The following is a 19943-nucleotide window of genomic DNA, read 5'->3' as shown; positions in this document are numbered from 1 at the left end:
TCAGAGGAGATAATCTGGTTGTAGATTTAAGATCCGGTTGAGGCTTTACGTTCCACAGCAGGCATGCATGCAAGAGTCTGTAACCTTCAATCACACGCTTGCTTACACAGCCTCTTGGAATCCTTCTCTCTTTGGCTCACAGGCATCTTGTGGCCCACAGTTAAAATATAAGGCACTTCAGGACTGAGACTTTAATTTCTACTTTTCAATTTTCCTGTCTGTGGCCAGAAGGAAGCTTAGCACATGGCAGGCTGGAAATGAGTGCCTGTGATTATGTGCAGAGAACCACAACTTGTCAGCAGCTGGAACTAGGGTTCTTTTGTAGGGAAAAACAACGTTGGCGAGAGAACGCTTTTATTCGCACTCTTTGGGAATAAAACATGCATGTCTCTTAAGGAGAAGGAAGAAAGACAGTGAAGAAAGGAAAAGAAAACTTTATGATTAGGGGGATGGAGGGAAGGGCAGAGAGACTTAACTAGTTGAGGAGGGAAAGTAAGAACACTCATTTCTAAGGGAGGATTTTGAAGAATATACTCCATCATGTGCAGTGTAAGCACTTGCTCTCTCTTGCTCCAACCCTCCTCACCCCAGCATCCTCAGGGAAGATGAAGATGCTCTGAGATCCACTTCAATGTGTGCAATGGGCCAAACCGGAGATGACACATGGGGCCCAGAGAAGCTTTGGGTTATACTGATAAAGAAGTGAAGCTGGCAACTGGTTTTAAGAAAGACACATGACTCTCAACAGAGAAGCAGATCCTATCCTAAATGTCCTCCTAATTTTTTGGTCACCTATTTTGGCCTATTTGTAGATTCTTGGGCTTCCTCTGGGTTCTATTCTTGATCCCTTCATCCTCTACGTACATTCACTGAGTTATTTAGTCTACACTGCTGGCTCAGTTATCCTGGTGTATATGTTGAACCCAAGTTTATAGGTCCAGATCTCTCCTGCCGTGCTTTTTGTATGCCCAATTACTTGTTGGGTATTTCCACTTGGAGGAAACTAAGGTACCAGCAACTTTACATATTTGAAAGCAAACTCACCTCCCTCTGATTTTTCTATCAATGGCATCACCATCCTCCCTGGGTGCCACAGCCTCCTTCTCCTTCACCTGTTATATACAAGCAATCAACAAATATCTCCTGACCCTCTCATTTCTCTCCACGTACCCTGCCACTACTCCAGTTTCGAGGCCATTATCTTCCACCAGGATAATTTCAACAGCGTTCTCAACAGGCTTCCTGTCTCCAGTGTTGTTTGGGTCCTCTTGTTCCCCGATTTCTTCCTATTGATTCTATAAATCCTCTGCTAAAAATGTTAGATGATGAAACCTGGCTCTAAAGATAATGACTGAACTTTTCAGTAATCCGCCAAGGCTCTGCATGAACTGACCCTTGCTCCTCTATCCAGCTTTATCTCCTGACTACCCACAGGCATGCTGAGCTTCTTTAAGTTCTTAGAAAGTTCACTCTCTCCCCTGGGCTTTCACCCACGCTGTTATTCCTGTGGGTGACCTTGCCTTCAGGCTTCCTTTACCTCCCACCCTGTTCGCCAGGAAAAGGTTCACTCATACATTGTGTATGAGTATATATATTTATATATAGAAGTACCACTTCCCCAGACTCCCCAACACCGCCATCTGGGTTATGGACTCCTCCTGGTGCATCTGACAGCCACCAGCCACTCTTTGTTTTCCTGTTACTGTCCTGAAGCTTTATTGCAATTGTTGATTTGTCCAAATCCCATCCTATACAGGAACCTTCAAGAGAAAAGAAGCTGTGTTTTTAACTCGCTATCCATTGTGTTTTCATGACTCTGAAATATTTTTTTGATGATTAAGTGTTTGCCAGATTTAGAGAAAGAAACAAAGATAGAAAATAGCAAAGGATATGAAATTATTAAGGAGGTAAATGACTTCAATAGAAACAATACTTTTAATATAGAGTCACAGAAAAGAGATATTTAAGAGTATTTATTTCCAAAATAAGATTCTTTGGTAGGATATAATCATGATGATTATGAAATACCAAAAATCTTACTCAATTTTATCCTTGTGGATTTGTTCCTACCAGTCACTAGAAGCTCAGAGATTATAGTGCTTTTATTGAATGGTTGTTTCTCTCTCTGTGGGGACTATCTGTACTCACAAAACTGTCTCCTGCTTAAACCACAAGAGTGTGGCTAAGTCAGCCACAGTAGTCTGTTCTCTGGCCTCTCTTAAGTGTGTGTGTGTGTGTGTTTCTTATCTGAGGACAAATCTACTGTGCCTTACTCCCCTCTCATTAACACAGCCCATGACAGTTACTTTAAAACGTGCTTGTTGGATAGATCGCATTGGAGCAAACACTTTTGCATCCATAGCAACAGGGACAGGACAATTCCGCTCTGAGCCAGGCTCACACCCTGGACCACTCAACCCCAGGACCCTTGTGAGCCCCTGGAGTTTCCAGGGTCTTGTGCTCGTGCTTAGTCGCTCAGTCCTGTCCGACTCTTTGCGACCCCATGGACTGTAGCCCACCAAGCTCCTCTGTCCATGGGATTTCCCAGACAAGAACACTGGAGGGGGCTGCCATTTCCTCCTGCAGGGGATCTTCCCGACCCGGGGATTGAATCCATGTCTCCTGTGTCTCCCGCACTGGCAGGCGATTCTTCACCACTGCGCCACCAGGGAAGCCTTTCCAGGGTTTACTCCATGAGTAATCTTATTTATTTCTAGCTCCACCCACCAACCTCATTCTGTCCCCAGAATGTGGAATGCCAGGACCCCATGAATAAACAGATCCCAGGGGCACATGATAGCTCTTTCTCCCTCACTGAGAACTAAGTCTGTGCTCTGCATCCTTTTGGTTTACATAAGGGGTATGATCTTTTTCCTCCTTCCCATAATGTGACTTTTATCAATAACCATTATCTTTCATGGGTTACAGTGCCAGATATCCTCGGGCACAGGCTTGAGGTGTGAGGCATCGTTTATCTTGTTGCTTAGCTACACTTTAATATACAGAATGCAAAATTCTCAAGGGATGAATAACCTTGGTGTTACTAAGACAATCCCTAGTATTTCCATTTCTCTCCTAGAGCAGCTGTCTTAAGGGGACAGATGAGAGAAGCCTGCCATCATGCTAGGCCGACATATCATGTGCGAAGACATATGGGAACCACATTTTCTCATATTAGTTCTTCAAAAATGAATTAAATTGGTCTATAAAACATACATCTTTGTGACAACAAAACTGACATATGAACAGAGATTCCTGTGAGGAACGACTTCAGAGGAACCAGCCACGTTGAAGGATGCGTGTAAATGGAATTCACAGTCAAAAGAGCTCACAGAGAGGGCCCGGCACCTCTCCTGGCGTTTACACTCACTGAAAGCGAGAATGTTTTGGACTCATTTCAAAGACTGAAGTGTTTACAAGCATAAACATTGTGAGACATGTGATGCAGAATTTGGAGGTATGTGCCTTCTATATATCTTCTCTGACAACCTATTGCCAATTTTTGTTTCATCTAATATTGAAAAGCTGCACTAGCTTGGGGTCTTCTGCGCTTTGAAAGCTTGGATCTCAAAGAAATGTATTTTCTTCAAATCATGGCACCGCACCCCCAGCTGTAAACAATCAACACTGCTGTCTACCGGGTGTCTCTTGTCTGGGTCACTGCACCAGAGACAAGGCTGAGGAAACAAGCATGGTCTCTGTTCTTATGAAGCTCACAATCGTGTTGGGGTGAGAAGGCCACAAGTGGATTGAAGAACAGCCGTTAGAGACAAAAATAAAAGACATGCCTTACCACAAGATGTTGTTGTTTAGTCACTAAGTCGTGTCCAGCTCTCTTGCGATCCCAGGGACTGTTGTCTGCCAGGCTCCTTTGCCCACGGGTTTTCCCAGGCAAGAATACTGGAGTAGTTTGCCACTTCCTTTTCCAGGGGAATCTTTCTGACCCAGGGATCGAACCCGTGTCTCCTGCACTGGCAGGCGAATTTTTATCACTGAGCCACCAGGGAAGTCTTATTACAAAGGTGGTATATAATTAATTAACTTATTTAATTAAAGTAACTTAAAGCATGGATGGGCTTCCCGGGTGGCACTAGTGGTAAAGAACCCACCTGCCATGCAAGAGACACAGGAGACTGGGTTCCATCCCTGGGCAGGGAAAATCCTCTGGAGGAGGGCATGATGGCAGTCCACTCCAGGACTCTTGCCTGGAGAATCCCATGAACAGAGGAGCCTGGTGGGCTACAGTCCATAGGGTCACCAAGAGTTGGACATGACCGAAGCGACTTAGCATGCATGCAGCCTCCCAAGGCATGGAAGAATAGACATTGTAAGAATTCAAGAAAGAGGGAATTTGTTTCAGATGGGGAGTTTGGAAAAGCCCCACCAGGCACGTGTAATGTGAGCCAGGCCTATTGAAAGGAGAGGCTCAGGAATGGTGGGAAAGGAATAAAACATTCCAGCTGGAGAGTGATGATGTGACCGAAATCATAGTAAAGTCAGTCAAATGGTACAGGATGCATGGCTGTGTGTAAAGACAGAAAGAGATGAAAAATATATTAACACCCTTTCCTTCAACTCACTCTTCAAGTAGCACTTGTAACAATGTTCATTTTCCACCCCAGTTCAATTAAATTCTGGATTTTTTTTTTTTAATGATCACAAAGTACAAAGACAATGCATAAGAATCTTCACAGAGATTTCTGAAAATGTGATTTTTGCAATCTGCACCAAATACACAATTGCTAGTTATGGTTAATTCACTACAGATAATTTATTTTTATTTGTTGATATAGATGTCTATTTTGAAACCAGGAGGAGAGTTGCATTTCCTTACATTTTTCAAGTTCACATACCGTAGTCGTATTAAAGTGGCACATACAATACCACTTCCCAGGTGGCACTAGTGGTAAAGAAATCATCTGCCAGTGCGGGAGACATAAAAGACATGGGTTCGATCCCTGGGTTGGGAAGAGCCCCTGCCCGAGGAAACAGCAACCCACTCCAGTATTCCTGGCTGGAGAATCCCATAGTCAGAGGAGGCTGGCGGGCTACAGTCCACAGGGTCACAAAGAGTCTGACATGACTAAAGCAACTTAACACACACACACACACACACTGTACAAACACACACTGACATTAAAGTAAATTTTTCTAAGCTATTTGTAGCTAGAAACAAAATAATTCACTCTTACCGCTCTTGCCCTGCAGTGTCCCAAAGCTGAAGATGCACCTTAAACGCTTTCCCTGTTGGCCCATTCGGTCCCTGTGTGTTGTAAGCCTGAAAGAATACAAATGTCGTTAGTTTATGCTGCTTTGATTTTGTCAGCATTCAAATTCCCTGGGTTCACTCCGCGTATTTTTTCTCAATTATTATAGTCAAAGTTCACAGTGGAGAATAAATATTTGCTTTTTTTCTCCTAGAAGTTAGCACATATACTCTCACTTTTAAATGTCAAGTGTAAGTATGGTTTTCCACAAAATTTATGCATCCTGCAAACTTAAATTAGACACCTTCTGTCATTTCCTCAAGGAAGCAGCAAACAGTCGACTGAGGACCCAAGTTCGAGGTTCGAATATCAACTTTTCATTTAACTTCATAGAATCTTACTTTCTTACTGGCAAATTGAGACCCATAATCTCCTAATTTACAGAGTTACTGCAAACTTAAGTGAAATAACACATTTGAAGGAATTTTTAAAACAGTAAAATATTTTACAAGTACTTGAGTATCTTCTACTGTGGATTGGGACTTTCAAAAAGACTTAGCCATGAAGTGCACACAGGATTGCTCAATAAGTTTACACAGGCTCTTCCAAGTCTTCCCTTTTTACCCATTTCTTCAAAGGCTCTTTCTAGAAAAGTTTAAATTTTATAGGTGATGGCTTTTTGAGTTCTTAATTTAAACCAAGTATAACAGTTTTCCGGAGAAGGCAATGGCACCCCACTCCAGTACTCTTGCTTGGAAAATCCCATGGACGGAGGAGCCTGGTGGGCTGCAGTCCATGGGGTCGCTAAGAGTCGGACACGACTGAGCGGCTTCACTTTCACTTTTCACTTTCATGCATTGGAGAAGGAAATGGCAACCCACTCCAGTGTTCTTGTCTGGAGAATCCCAGGGACGGGGGAGCCTGGTGGGCTGTTGTCTATGGGGTCGCACAGAGTCGGACACGACATAGCATAACAATTTTCATATTATCTAGCTCCCTTACTTATGGTTTAGTGAAAATATTTTCAAGGGAAAACTTTGCAAGGACTTACACCTAGATCTGTGGAGACATATGGGAAGGGAGAAGGCACACAAATACCCTGGAATGATTGGGAGCAAATTTGCTAAGACTACAGTATTGACGTTTCAGATAAGGGACAAGGACATTCTAAGAAATCATGATTTAATTTCTCAATCCTCATTTTCTTTGTTCTTTTTTATCCCCGATTCTTGAGGAATGAGTGCATTTATCTTTTAAGAAAGATTTTATTGGCGTATAGTTGCTTTACAATGTTGTACTAGTTTCTAATACGACAAATAGAGCAAAGTGAATCGGCGTTCGAGGTACGAGGGGATCGCGGACGTGAACCGGAGCCGCCGCCATCTTGGCGCCCAAGCACGCCTCGGGAGGCAGCGACGGGGGCTCAGCTCCTGGGCCTATGCTCCACGCCTCACATGTCACAATATCCTTACTCCTGTCATTAGCGTCTAGCACAGCGGAAGGAAGTGGTTGTGATTCTCACTTTAACTCTCTTATCTTGAAAAATAGCATGGGTTGGTCTCACATTCTGTTCATAAGAAGCTAGTGATTGATGGCTGAGTCTACACATAAATAAAAAGGCAGCAGGAACTCACAACGCTCATGTTCCAGCTATTTGCCAATCATCCTTTTAACCTCTTTCTTAAGCACGGGGAAATGAACACTTTGTTTTTATTGAGAAACTTAGATCAAGAGTTAATGGTTTTAGATAACGAATTCATGTTTTGAAAGATTCCTTAAGAATTCATAGAAAACACACTATATAAACCCATAAATAATTTATTTGAGTTGCTCTGTGTGCTTCTGGAGACAAGTGCCACTGGATTTTTTCTAAGCAAAACGTTATTTAGAGTTGAGACAGTAAAATATAATATTCAAATTGGATCAAAGTGACAGGTTATGAATTTCATGTGATAAAAGACACCTTGCAATGCAATAAACATATTTTCTCAATTCTTAGTTTATATATGGGAAGATCAGCAACCGGTTAACAGTATGGTTAACAACTTACCACACGTTTTTCCCGAAAGTCTATCCCGACTGTCGTGATGAACTTGGGGTTGAATTTATTGTCTGTGTATCGATAAAGAAATGTTGTCTTCCCTACCCCTGAATCTCCAAGGGCCAGGAGTTTGATCAGATAATCATAGTCCCCATCGGTCATAGTGATGGTCGTGATGGTGGGCCTGTGTTGAAGGAAAAATAAGCATTTATGATGAACACTGTTTTCTTTTGGCTTCCTTCAAAACAATGTAAATTTAGCTTTCAAAGTTATAAAATTGAGATGCCTCTATTCTGTGAAATTTTGAGTTAACTAGTTCAGAGCAGCCTCAGAACTAAGAACTCTTCCATGATTTCACTTAGTGCCTATCTTTTTACATCACGTCAGGTGAAAGGGTTAGCTTCTCAGTCGTGTCCGGCTTTTTGCGACCCCATAGAGGGCTCCTCTGTCTGTGGAATTCTCCAGGCAAGAATGCTGGGGTGGGTTGCCATTCCCTTCTCCAGGGGATCCTCCTGACCCAGGGATCGAACCCGGGTCTCCTGCATTGCAAGTAGATTCTTTACCATTTGAACCACCAGGGAAGCTCTCATGTCAGGTAATATGGAGCAAAAAGCTATGTGATACCCACCATGGATGGCCGTTGCTGAGGCAATAGTAGAACTTAAAGAGTTACAGCTTTTTTTTTAAACCAGTGTCCCTTTGGATCAGGAGTATGGTGCTCGGAAGACGAGCCACAGGGAGCAGAGAAGTACGTCCAAGAGGATGCAGGTGTGTGCAGGGAGGCTGAAATTATACATGAGTAATGGAAGGCAAAAACCTAGGGGAATATTGTGCATCTAATCCTGCAGGATGAACTTTCTGTTATGTGAATACAAAATATTCTCTCTTTAATTAAAAAAATTTAACAACGAAATGACAACCCTTAAAAACATTGATTTGAAATCATTTCAATAGCCATGTTTTAAAATCTTCTGTTTTGAAATACTGAACCCTCTGTTCTTCAGTGGCAAATCTGCTGTGTTTGGCAAATCTGCTGAATATTTTCTAGGCCTTGGAAAAAGAGGAAGAGCTATTCAGAGGCATAACTATGGTAGTTCTGCTAACGTTTCTCCTGAAGGAACATCCCTTGCCATTTCTGCCACTGCCCTAAACATCTGTCTCAGTCTTCATTTCCTCCATTGTTACAATAATTACAGGCAGTAGATGCCAAGGGTTAATGTTAAATACAGTGGTGACTCCAAAACTACTGCCACATGCTTCTGAATTACACCACCATCCACCAGACACTCGGTGCAGTGTCTGCCCTTCAGGGTGGCAAAATGATTTGCCATTTGGTACAACTGATCTGGGTTATAGAGATGGATTTGTCATATTCTATGTAGAGAAAGGCTTATGAAGATGTCCCTGGATTAGAAACATTCTCTTCTATTAGGTGATAGGGAGGAATATTCCTCCGCTTCTACAGTTTAGGAAACACTGTACTCTTCAGGACTTCTGAGGTGACCCAAATCAAATGTCAACAACAGGCTATTCCATAAAAATTGCTACATACTTCTAATCATTTTTCTACATGCAAGAAAATGATGCAATTTAAACAAAACTTTGAAAATTTTATATTGTCATTTTAGCACATGGTAAAACTAAAAGGTTTCAAGCCTTTGGATAAATAACGATGAAAAAAAATAATCATGTAGTTAGCCAGCCAGAATTCTTACATTGTTTGGAAGATTTACAATGTTTTTACACCAGAATTTTCTAAAATTTGAACCCTACTGATGCTAAATCCTAATAAACGTATTATGGGTGATGGATAGCTATTCTTTAATTAGTGAATGGTTTTTGAGCACAGGTATTTTGAGAGCTGCCAATTTATATTTCTGCATTAAAGCTTTCCTCTTATAACATCATCCTTTCTTGACTGAGTGAGACTCTCAGGGTGGATGCTTGCTGACGACGAATGCACTCTTTGCCTTTTGTAATATCTATAGAAAGTATAACCACTGCTCAGGAAGTTGTGCCTAGCAACCATCCACAACCAGCCTTCCTTGATGCGGGTGTCTCCACTATTGATGTGAAATTCTTCTTAGAAAATGTCTGCCCTGATGGACTGTGTAGCAGTGACTAGTTCTGCGTTTGGATGGTACTCAATGTCTTATCAGGACTTTTTGGTTGAAGATATTGCTGCTCCTAGTCTTTAAGCCAAATGTGTTGCTAGAGGAGATTGATGCCAAAGTTGTATAGTCCCCCCCATTTAGGTTATCACCACCACCACCACTCTGTCCTATTCTCTCTTTCCCCTCCAAACTTGCTCATGCGAAGCTCCTCCAAGGGTGATGAAGTCTGCCTGGCTGGTAGAATCAGATAAAACTGTTCATTCTCTTGGGAAAAAAACATTAAATTAAAATATTCTTAGATAGTTAAGTAATTAAAGCAAAATTTTTCCCCAGACACAAACCTTGATAATCAGAGGGAAGAAATTGAAGCTACTGGTTACCTAAATACAAGATAAAGTTGGAGGATACTGTGGTTTCCTGGAAAAATGAAAACAGAGTCAAGAAGATACATCAGCACATTTTAAAATTTTGCTTAAAGTCTACTGTGTTTTTTGCAATATTATTGGTGACAGTGTCACAAAAGGTTAAACCTTGAGCAAATCTAGTTAAATATTTTCAATATATAGTATCAGGTCCAAAGACGAAAATTATAAAATTCTTTTACAATTATGTGATTTTCTGAGTTCTAAAATACGTGATTTTATTTCAATAATCTATCCTTGGCACAGCAAATATAATACTGCAAAGAAAAATAGAAGCCTTGATAAGCCTTCTTTTTCCAAGAACTGGGCTAAAAACAAAGATCTGGGAAGGATGGAAAAGCTGACAAGTTTAGCAGTATTGTTTATTCCTGCATGATGACTGATAGTATTTGTAGTTCTATGAATCTAAAAGGGAAGAAAAAGCCAGAAGATTGTCATGCCTCAGGAAATGGGTCTGACTCCCTCCCTACATTATCTCTGTGACACAAACTATACCATATAAAATTACAAAAATTAATTACAAATTATTCTGTAGTCTAACTTTTGACATGGCATGCACACACTTAGAAGTTGAACAAAGATGCAAGATAATACAATATAACTGTACATGGTGGAACATGATTAGTTGATAAATGAGGCAAATAGTTGTGCTTTTTAGTTCCAACAAAATGATAGTTTTCATGGACTGCAAAAGTCAGAGAAGCTTTTGTGGAGGAAGATGAACTTGCATTTAACCTTGCAGCATAGGGAGGAATGAGGTACGAGAGGAGATTCAGGACCATGTTAATCACCACTTACAGAATGGGACTGTCGCTCCTTGCCAACTACCTGACCTACCCTGCATTTCTGCCCTGACGCCACATGCAGTGCATAGACTGCCTGGGGTTGCCTCCCAATCGCATGCTGATTCAGAGTCAACGCCCCTAGCTAACGTGGATCAGTTCTACTGCAGCCCACACAGCATCTTTTCTTTAAGCGAAAGAAGGTGGAGATTTTGTGGCACTGAGCATAAATTCCACCTGAAATGAACACAAAACCTGGCACCGTGGAAAAAATTTATTCAGTGTCTTCAATAGACTATTAAAGAAACTGACATAGTGAGCTGGGTATAAGATAGCTTGCCTCCACGTTTCTTTTAAAAATAAATTTTATGACTCATTTTTTACTGTAGTGGGTAGCCGTTCCCTTCTCCAGGGGATCTTTCCAAGCCAGGGATCGAAACCAGCTCTGCCGCATTGCAGGCAGATTCTTTACCATCTGAACCACCAGGGAAGACCTCATTTCATACATATATACATATAATTGTTTTGGATTTAGTTTGTATTTTTTTTTTTAGTTCTTTTGTATTTAGTTTGGTTCCTCTTTTACAATTATGTGATTTTCTGAGTCCTAAAATATATGATTTTATTTCAATAATCTATCCTTGGCGCAGCAAATATAACACTCCAAAGAAAAATAAAAGCCTTGATAAGCCTTCTTTTTCCAAGAACTGGGCTAAAAAAATAAAAAGATCTGGGAAGGATCAAAAAGCTGACAAGTTTAGCAGTATTGTTTATTCCTGTGCGATGACTGACAGTATTTGTAGTTCTATGAATCTAAAAGGGAAGAAAAAGCCAGAAGATTGTCATGCCTCAGGAAATGGGTCTGACTCCTCCCTACATTATCTCTGTGTCACAGACTACACCACAAGAGCCACAGGCCTTTTAGACACAGAAACAGCAGCGTCTTCCTCAGAGCCTTTTGTGGGACAGTGAGAGGCTGGGAGGAGTAGGGAAGAGTTCAAAACACCCATGAGGCTCTGTTTAATGAAGCATCTTAAAGGTAGAAGGAAATCTAAGTAATTATGTGGTCTAGCCTTTAGTTTGGGCTTCCCCAGTGGCTCAGTGGTAAAGTGCAATGCAGGAGACATAGGAGACGAAGGTTCAATCCCTGGGTTGGGAAGATCCCCTGGAGAAGGGTATGGCAACCCACTCCAGTATTCTTGCCTGGAGAATCCCATGGACAGAGGAGCCTGGTGGGCTACAGTCCAAGGGATTGCAGAGCTGGACACGACTGAAGTGACTGAGCACACGTGCACAGCCTTTAATTTACAGATGAGAAATCATGTGTAGGGAAGTTGCATAATTTATGGGGTGACGGTTTCTAATAGAGGAAACCCCGAGACTGCTGTTCATGATTTGAAATGGAAAGTGAGTTACAAAGGTAGAAAGTAGAAATATTTTCATTTTATAGGGGAGAGGAGCTTTCTCTGGAAACATGATTTTCATGGTCGGACTATCTCAAATGAGGTTGCCCGTTCTCTCTCTCTCTCTCTTTTGACCCTCTTATGTTTCATTCTTGTTCGACATAAATTCCATTAGCTCAGGAATTCACTTTCCTTGACCACTGCTAGAACCACAGAGTCCAGTACAGTGGTTGGTATATAGGAGGAGCTCAATACATACGTGTGTGCACGCTAAGTCACTTCAGTCCTGTCTGACTCTTCATGGCCCCATGGACTGTAGCCTCCCAGGCTCCTCTGTCCATGGAATTTCGCAAACAAGAATACTGGAATGGGTTGCCATTTCCTTCTCCAGGGGATCTTCCCGACCCAGGGATCAAACCTGGGTCCCTTTATGTCTCCTGCATCGGCAGGTGCGCTCTTTACCACTCATGCCACCTGGGAGAGGGCCAGTACATACGTGTTAGTGTGTAAGTCTATTTAAGCTTCTCACAGCCACACCAGTGTGATGATTAACAATATTTATCTTTGAATAGTTGGTGGAAGTGGTGTCTCTCCAAGTTCAGAACATGGATTCTCCTTCCTTCCTCACCTATAAAGTGAATATTTAGATGAAATAATGACCTTGTTAGTTTCCATGTCTGGCTTCCTGAGCTTATTTTTCTATTTTAAGTTGCACGAGAGTATAAAAACTTCCTCAGAACAGAATATCTTTAGAGGAACAGTTTCAAATAACCTGGGAAGAGGGAAAGTACAAAGGAACTATAATTTTTGAAAGTAAGATTTGCGTTGGCAGAGAATATATAAACTTGTCAGTTGAAGAGTTCAGAGCTCAGAGCATGGGCTCCTCCATGAGAGCGTCCATTTGTCCACCTAACACCCGGTGGCACATTCTGTTTTGCATGGTTCTGCGGTAAGACTCTGACTTCTCTAGCAAGGAGCTTAACCAACACTACAGATACGTGTTGATGACTACTACACAAACAGGCTGACCCATGCAAACTTAGCTGGTTCCATAAATAACAACTTTAAGAACATCCCGACAAGCTACGACCTTGTGATCTGAACTAATTAAACCATAAAAAACAACTTAATATCTTAAGGTACTTCGGAAAGCTTAAAATGGTAGACAAATAAAATATCACTGATATTGCTTTGCATTCAGTGTAGATGGTTTCAATAAAATAAAACTAGCAAGCATAAAACGGACAGCTGTTGAATATTTTCTCATTTATGTTTATTTGATGGGTTTGTGTTGGCCTGCAGTAAGAGCATTTGAGGTCTGGGACTCTCCGAGCAAGCTCTTCATTATCTGAATGATAGCCTGAAGGTGGTTCTCATTAACTGACCTTGAAATACAGCTTCCTATAACCACATGCATGTCCAGGATGGTAGAGTTAAATTATGGATGGCTGGAGTACTCTAGGGACCTTCAGCCTTGCATCAGTACAACAGAAGGCATGTTCTGGAAGGAAGAAAGCTGAAGGAGAGGGGGTGTAAATTAAAAACAAATAAACATTCTCTATAGTGCATTCTATAACATTTTGTTCTTTTAGCAAGGTTTACTAAAGATAATTTTTACTTCCATATTTCCTAAGGGCTATTTAGAATTAATGGATGTGAGCCTGTATGGAAGATTCAAACCAAATTGCAAACATAAATTAACATCAACTTAACTGAACAACTTTTACTTAAGTTGACAGGGGTCAATGTGTCTCCTGGAGCAATCAAATCTATTTTTAAAAAGTGCGTTCATTTTGTTTCATTCTATGGTCAAGGGATATAATATAACAAGAGATAAACCAAGAATTCATTGAGCTCATGCACACTGAAAATAAAGGGTAAAAATTCTAACCCAGGTCAGCCTTAAATTGTTTTTTTTCCTCCATTGATATATCATTGTTCTCACAAACTAACCACACTTCTGAACCAATGAATACTTTTATTTCTCTAAAATTCTTTTTTCTGTAAGGTAACATTTTTCCCTTTAGTTTAATTTTGTGGTATCTTTTGAAACTGTATGGATTTCCCTTTTACTTTTTTTAATGAGAACTTCCAAACATATACAAAGTTTGAGAGAATAGTAGTGTACCCCCATATACTGAGTGCCCAGCTTCTAAATTACCGGTACATGGCCAATTTTGTTTCCTGTTTCCAAAACTCTCCCTTTACCAGATTACTTTGAAGCAAATTCCAGAGCATCATAACAATTTTTTTCATGAATAATTCAATATAAATCTGAATGTCAACTAAACACTGACATCGTGCTTACCTATAGAGAAGACTGTCAGACATTTGGCTTTCTGCATATTTGATAGTCAGAAGCCATATCCTATACTGTTCTAGCCTGTGTTTCTTTTACAATGATCAAAGTCAAGTTTCTTTTCATATGGTTAAAGGTTATTTGTATTCCTTTTTTTTTGTGAATGGAAGGTTCACATGTCTTGTTCAATTTTTAAAATGGTTTTTTTTCCTCCTATTTTTAGAAGTTCTTCATGTCTTTGGGATATTAACACTTTGCTATTTAAGTTGCAAATACTTTCCCTCATTTGTCTCTTTACTTTGCTTGTGATATTTATGCTACCCAAAAGATTTTTATTTTTGCTGTTGATGTTTGGGGGAGGAGAAATCAAATTCTGAATGGCAGGAATTCACTTGTGTGTTCTTTGGCTACTTACATGGTTTTAATTTTATGTTTAAATATCTAACTCACCTGGAATTTACCCAAAATATGTTATGAAAAGTTGATTCAAACATATTTTTATTGTTATCCAAATACAACTTATGTACAAATTCATCTTCTCATCACTGATTTAAGGAACTACTTTTGTCACAAAATAAAATTTCATACACAGTTGAGTGTATTCCTAGATTATTCTTCTCTGTTCCCATCGTCTGACTGTCTCTTCATGCAGCACCAGTTTAAATGTGATTATTCATAAAATGTTTAATATCTGAAAAAGTTATCCCTTTCTTATTGTTCCTCTTTTCTTAACATCTTTACAATATTAAATTTTCTTATCCCCAAACATATGTCTTCCATGTGGTCAAGTCATCTATTGTGACTTTCAGGATGACTTTATGGTTTTTCTAATACAAATTTTGGATATTTTTGTTAAGTTCACAATGAAGTATTTTATTTTTTCATTTGCTTTTGTAAGGGATTCATCTGTTAACTTTTGCCTATTATTGTTTTCCTGTTTTTATGAAGATTGTTGACTTCTTCATATTGATTTTATTACCCAATGCTTTGCCAAAATTCCTTACTATTTTAGTGTTTTTTCAACTCATTATTTTGAATTTTCTAGATGTACAATTATATCATTGATTAACAGATATACCTTCCTTTCAAATTTTTATGCTTCTATTTGTTTTTTCTTATCTTTTTTCATTGGCTGATGCCTCTACTATAAAGGTAAAGAATAGTAGAGATAGTAGACATCCTTGTTTCTGATTTTAGTTAGAAATTCTCTTGTGTTTTCCCATTAAGGAATATGCTGGCTGTTTTTAACATGAGTGGATATTGAATTTGTCAATTATTCTTTCTTTTTCTATTGAGATGATCTTCCGGTTTTTCTCCTTAGCTTAATTTTATTGATAGATTTCCCTACAGAGCAATACTTTACCTTTCTGAAATAAATTTCACTTGTTCAGAGTGTAATATCGGCTTTTAATGTGCTGTTGGGTTATGTCACTTACATTTTAACTGTTTATCAGTTTTAATAAGTAAGATTTATCCTGTTTTTGTAATAATCTTTGCTTTTGAGCTTTACATTGTAATCATTTCATTGAGAGGATATGAAAGTTTTCCTTCTTTTTCTGTACACTAGAGTAGTTTAAGTATTATGGAGGTTATTTGATCTTTAAATGTTTGAAAGAATTTTCATGTGAAACCATCTTGTCTGGGTGATTTGTGTGTTTTGTTTGGAGGGAGAGGATTAAATTAGTCTCTATTTCTTCTCTGGTAATTGGTCCATTTAATCCTTCTCCAGTAGGATCAGTTTTGCAAAGTTGTAATTTTGTAGAACATTAATCATTTCATCCAAAATTTCAAATGTACTTTATGGAGTTGTACAAACTACTCTCATAATGATTTTTAAAATATTCTGTTTTGATAGTCATTTTTCCACCTGACATTTCTAATTCTGTATACTTGTACTTATTTGTGTAAGGCTTTAGAAAATCAATGAAAGAAAGTACCAGTCTTATTACCTCGAGTTTATTTTAATTTTCATATTATAGCCCATTGTGCAGTAATCTTCTTTTCTACTGTCATTAAATTTCTCTTAGAATGCCCAACTCTAACCCTACTCTTTCTTTTCAACTCAAATCATATCCACACTTTCCTTGTTCATGAGTTACTACACTTCTCCAATTTTATTCTCGTTTCTCTGTGCCCAGAAGGGACAGAGAACTCTGGGGTCAAGATCCAGTAGACCTTGAAATTCTGGACTTGAAACTGCTAAAGCCCAAATTTGCTCAGTGAGTATTCTTAAAACCCCACAGCTTGCCAATAATTCTCACAATCAAGGTCAGGATACAGCTGCTTCTTGGTCTAAGACATTTTTACCTGAATTGAAAGAGCTTTTAAATCATTCTGTTTACTAATATTGATCCATTTAGATCAATGCTTTTTGTGTGTTTCCCTAACATTGGATCATTACAGATCAGCTGGAGCCTGCCAAACACAAAGCTATTTTGTCCCCAGTTGTAGCATCATATTGACATATGTTCTAAATGGAATATTTCTGAAAAGGACATGAGAACAATGGCCTAGCATTATTCCTGGGGCTCACATGTACACTGAGTAGAAAGCAAACCCCTTACTGGTATGTGGTTAAAAACACTGTTTAGAAAACATGACTCAAATCTTGGGGTAGTTAAAGCAATTCAGGCTTTTGGCTTTAAATGGTCAACAGGAATAAAATAGTACTTTACAAATCTGCTGTTTCAGATTCAGAGAAACCTCTAAAAGCTCGTACTTATATTTTTTAATGCTGATAAACTGAAATCCCCCTTAAAAAAGAGAACTTCACAGCCTTCTTGGAAACCTAAATGTTTGCAGTCCCAAAGTGTGTGCAGGGTCATTCTGAGGGCACAGGCCTTGAAGCTCACGGATGTTGTCACTGACTTGTCACCTCACCTTGTTGGCACAGGAAATAACTGGGCTACAGTTTCTCTAGCTCTCATACGATCTCCTTATTTAGCTTCTTGAAATCCTAGACTGAGTGTGTGTGCAGCTTCACAGAGAAGGCATAGCCCCTTCAGCAAGTCATCTGCATCCCTGAGTTTAGAGGTGGCGAAGACACAAGCACGTTCCAGGCTTCCTTCTGGATTCCTTGTGGATTTCCCCGTTTGATCTTGCTCTGACTTCATGTCCATCTTTCTTTCCTGACCCTGGTTCTGATGACTTCAGGTACAACACAACATAGAAAGGCAATAGGCTTACACAGACTGCCTAACCAACTCCCACAGCTGTGTAAAATCCAATCTGATTAATAAAGCTCATGTTCTGTATCCCTTACAGTGATTCTACTTTTTTGAATGAAAACATTCAAATGCTGTCATGCTAGAGAAGAATCTTGAGAGTCCCTTGGACTGCACGGAGATCAAACCAGTCAATCCCAAAGGAAATCAGTCCTGAATATTCATTGGAAGGACTGATGCTGAAGCTGAAACTCCAATACTCTGGCCACCTGAGGCAAAGAGTTGACTCACTGGGAAAGACCCTGATGCTGAGAAAAATTGAGGGCGGGAGGAGAAGGGAGTGACAGAGGATGAAATGGTTGGATGGCATCACCGACTCAATGCACATGAGTTTGAGCAAGCTCTGGAGATAGTGATGGACAGAGAGGCCTGGCGTGCTGCAGTCCATGGGGTCACAAAGAGTTGGACATGACTGAGCGACTGAACGACAACAACAATTCAAATGCTTGAATGTTGAGAATCTCACTTCAGGTATATATGCCTTTTTTTGAGGTTTTGGAAATTGAATAATTGACACACTTATAGTTAAGATAGTATCATGAAAAGTAAACCTATTTCATCTTGGATCTCCTATATATGCTGTGCTTAGTCACTCAGTTGTGTCTGAATCTTTGTGACCCCATGGACTGTAGCCTGCCAGGCTCCTCTGTCCATGGGGATTCTGGAGGCAAGAACACTAGAGTGGGTTGCAATGCCCTCCTCCAGGGGATCTTCCCAACCCAGGGATCGAACCCAGGTCTCCTGCATTGCAGGCAGATTCTTTAGCATCTAAGCCTCCAGGGAAGCACTATATAACTTACTACAAATTCATAAATTCTAATTTTGAAAAACAGCCACGTAATTCCCACATTAAGGATTGCTTGGATATCCTGATAAGCAGCTGAGAGGGTCTCTCAGTGAACTATCCAGTAGCTGAAGTGTTTGTTGTTTATTCCATGGCAGTATTTCTAGATCTACTGCAAGTTAGTTTTAAGCCTTATGGTTATGGCCATTTCCCTCCAAAAATTTACACACATGAGCTAATGTACACAGATGAGCTAATGTACACATTAGCCTTCACCTCAACATTGATGATTTAAAGGAAGAAGTTGGCTTCTAGCCCAGTTTTCAATATAATAAGCCAATGGGAGAATAATCCTTTTATGGCTTGGAATAAGAGTTTCTGTATATATTAGTCTTGAGTTTAAGACTTCATGGAATTCAGAATAGTAATGAGAAACTTCACAGATAGTGTCTACAATGTTACAATGTAGGATTTTACGATTGCTTCTGCAGATAGATAAGAAGGACACTTGGGCAATTCTAGTGGATTTTACCAATTAACAGAAGTTTCATATAAATATGATAATTTTTACCAAAGAGCGATTTGCAACTATGAATAAAAAAATGCCACACACAGGACAACTGCAGCAAAAATAACAAAAATATCAAATAAAAAAAGGACTACTTGTGATAATTCAGTCATAGAACAGCCAAAATAATCTAAACCAAAGGAGAAAACGTTGGAAGATTCATACTTCCCCATTTCAAAACTTACTACAAAATTATAGTAGATAATATAATGTGGCACTGGCCTCAAAGTAGCCATACAGATCAATGGAATAGAATTGAGAGTCTGGAAATAAACTTTTACATTTATGGTCATTTGTGGTAAGAAGGCCAAGACAATTCAATGGGGAAAGAATAGTTTTATTTCAACAAATGGTGGCATGGCAACTAGTCAACCACATTCAAAATAATGAATTTGGACTGCTGCCTTATACCATACCCAAAAATTAACAGAAAATGGATCATAGACCTATATGCAAGACCTAAAATTGTGAAATGCTTAAAAGAAAACATAGGAGTACTTATTCACAACCTTAAATTGGACAGTGCTTTCTTGGATATAACACCAAAAGTACCAGTAACAAAAAATAGATAGATGAATGTTAGCACAATTGCAAACTTTTTTCTTCAAGAGACACCATGAGACAAATTAAAATACAACTCCCAGACTGGGCAAGAATAGTTGCAAATCATATTTCTGATGAGGAATTTTAATCCAAACTATAATAAAAAGACAACCCAATTTAAAAATGGACAAAGGATTTGAATAGAGATATTTCTCCAAATATTATTTTCACATGGCCAATGAGTACATGAAAAGATACTAAGATAGCATTTGTTTCCCTGGAGAAGGGAATGGCAACTCACCCCAGTATTCTTGCCTGGAGAATTTCATGCACAGAGGACCCTAGTGGGCTACAGTCCATGGGTCACAATGAGTCAGACGTGACCGACCGAATAACACCAGCGTCAGTTACCAGAAAAGCACAAGTCAAAACCACAATCAAATGCCACTTCCCACCCACTAGGATGGCTATCATAAAAACAGACGGCATCAAGTGCTGGCAGAGAGGTGGAGAAACGGGGCGCTCCCATGTCACTGGTGGGCATGCGAGACGGCAC

General features: G+C 39.6%; 1 protein-coding gene across 5 annotated transcripts in view; it reads right to left on the bottom strand.

Moving 5' to 3' along the window:
• RAB27B (RAB27B, member RAS oncogene family) overlaps positions 1-19943 on the bottom strand; it is a 179792-nt gene that overhangs the window by 11477 nt on the left and 148372 nt on the right. For 3 of the 5 annotated variants that reach the window (XM_005899803.2, XM_070361526.1, XM_070361524.1), the window contains 2 exons: positions 7258-7432; positions 5193-5278 (listed from right to left, as the gene is read on the bottom strand). In XM_005899803.2, the coding sequence (XP_005899865.1) occupies positions 5193-5278; positions 7258-7410 (239 nt within the window). In that variant the 5' untranslated portion in view covers positions 7411-7432. Of the gene's footprint in view, positions 1-5192; positions 5279-7257; positions 7433-9703; positions 9780-12228; positions 12368-19943 lie in introns of those variants that run through there. The other 2 variants (XM_070361525.1, XM_070361527.1) reach the window with 2 other exon arrangements.

Source organism: Bos mutus, chromosome 24, assembly GCF_027580195.1.
Source record: "Bos mutus isolate GX-2022 chromosome 24, NWIPB_WYAK_1.1, whole genome shotgun sequence".
In the NCBI taxonomy this organism is placed as follows: Eukaryota; Metazoa; Chordata; class Mammalia; order Artiodactyla; family Bovidae; genus Bos; species Bos mutus.
The sequence above is the reverse complement of the archived record's forward strand: the minus strand, read 5'-3'. Positions and strand labels throughout refer to the sequence as shown.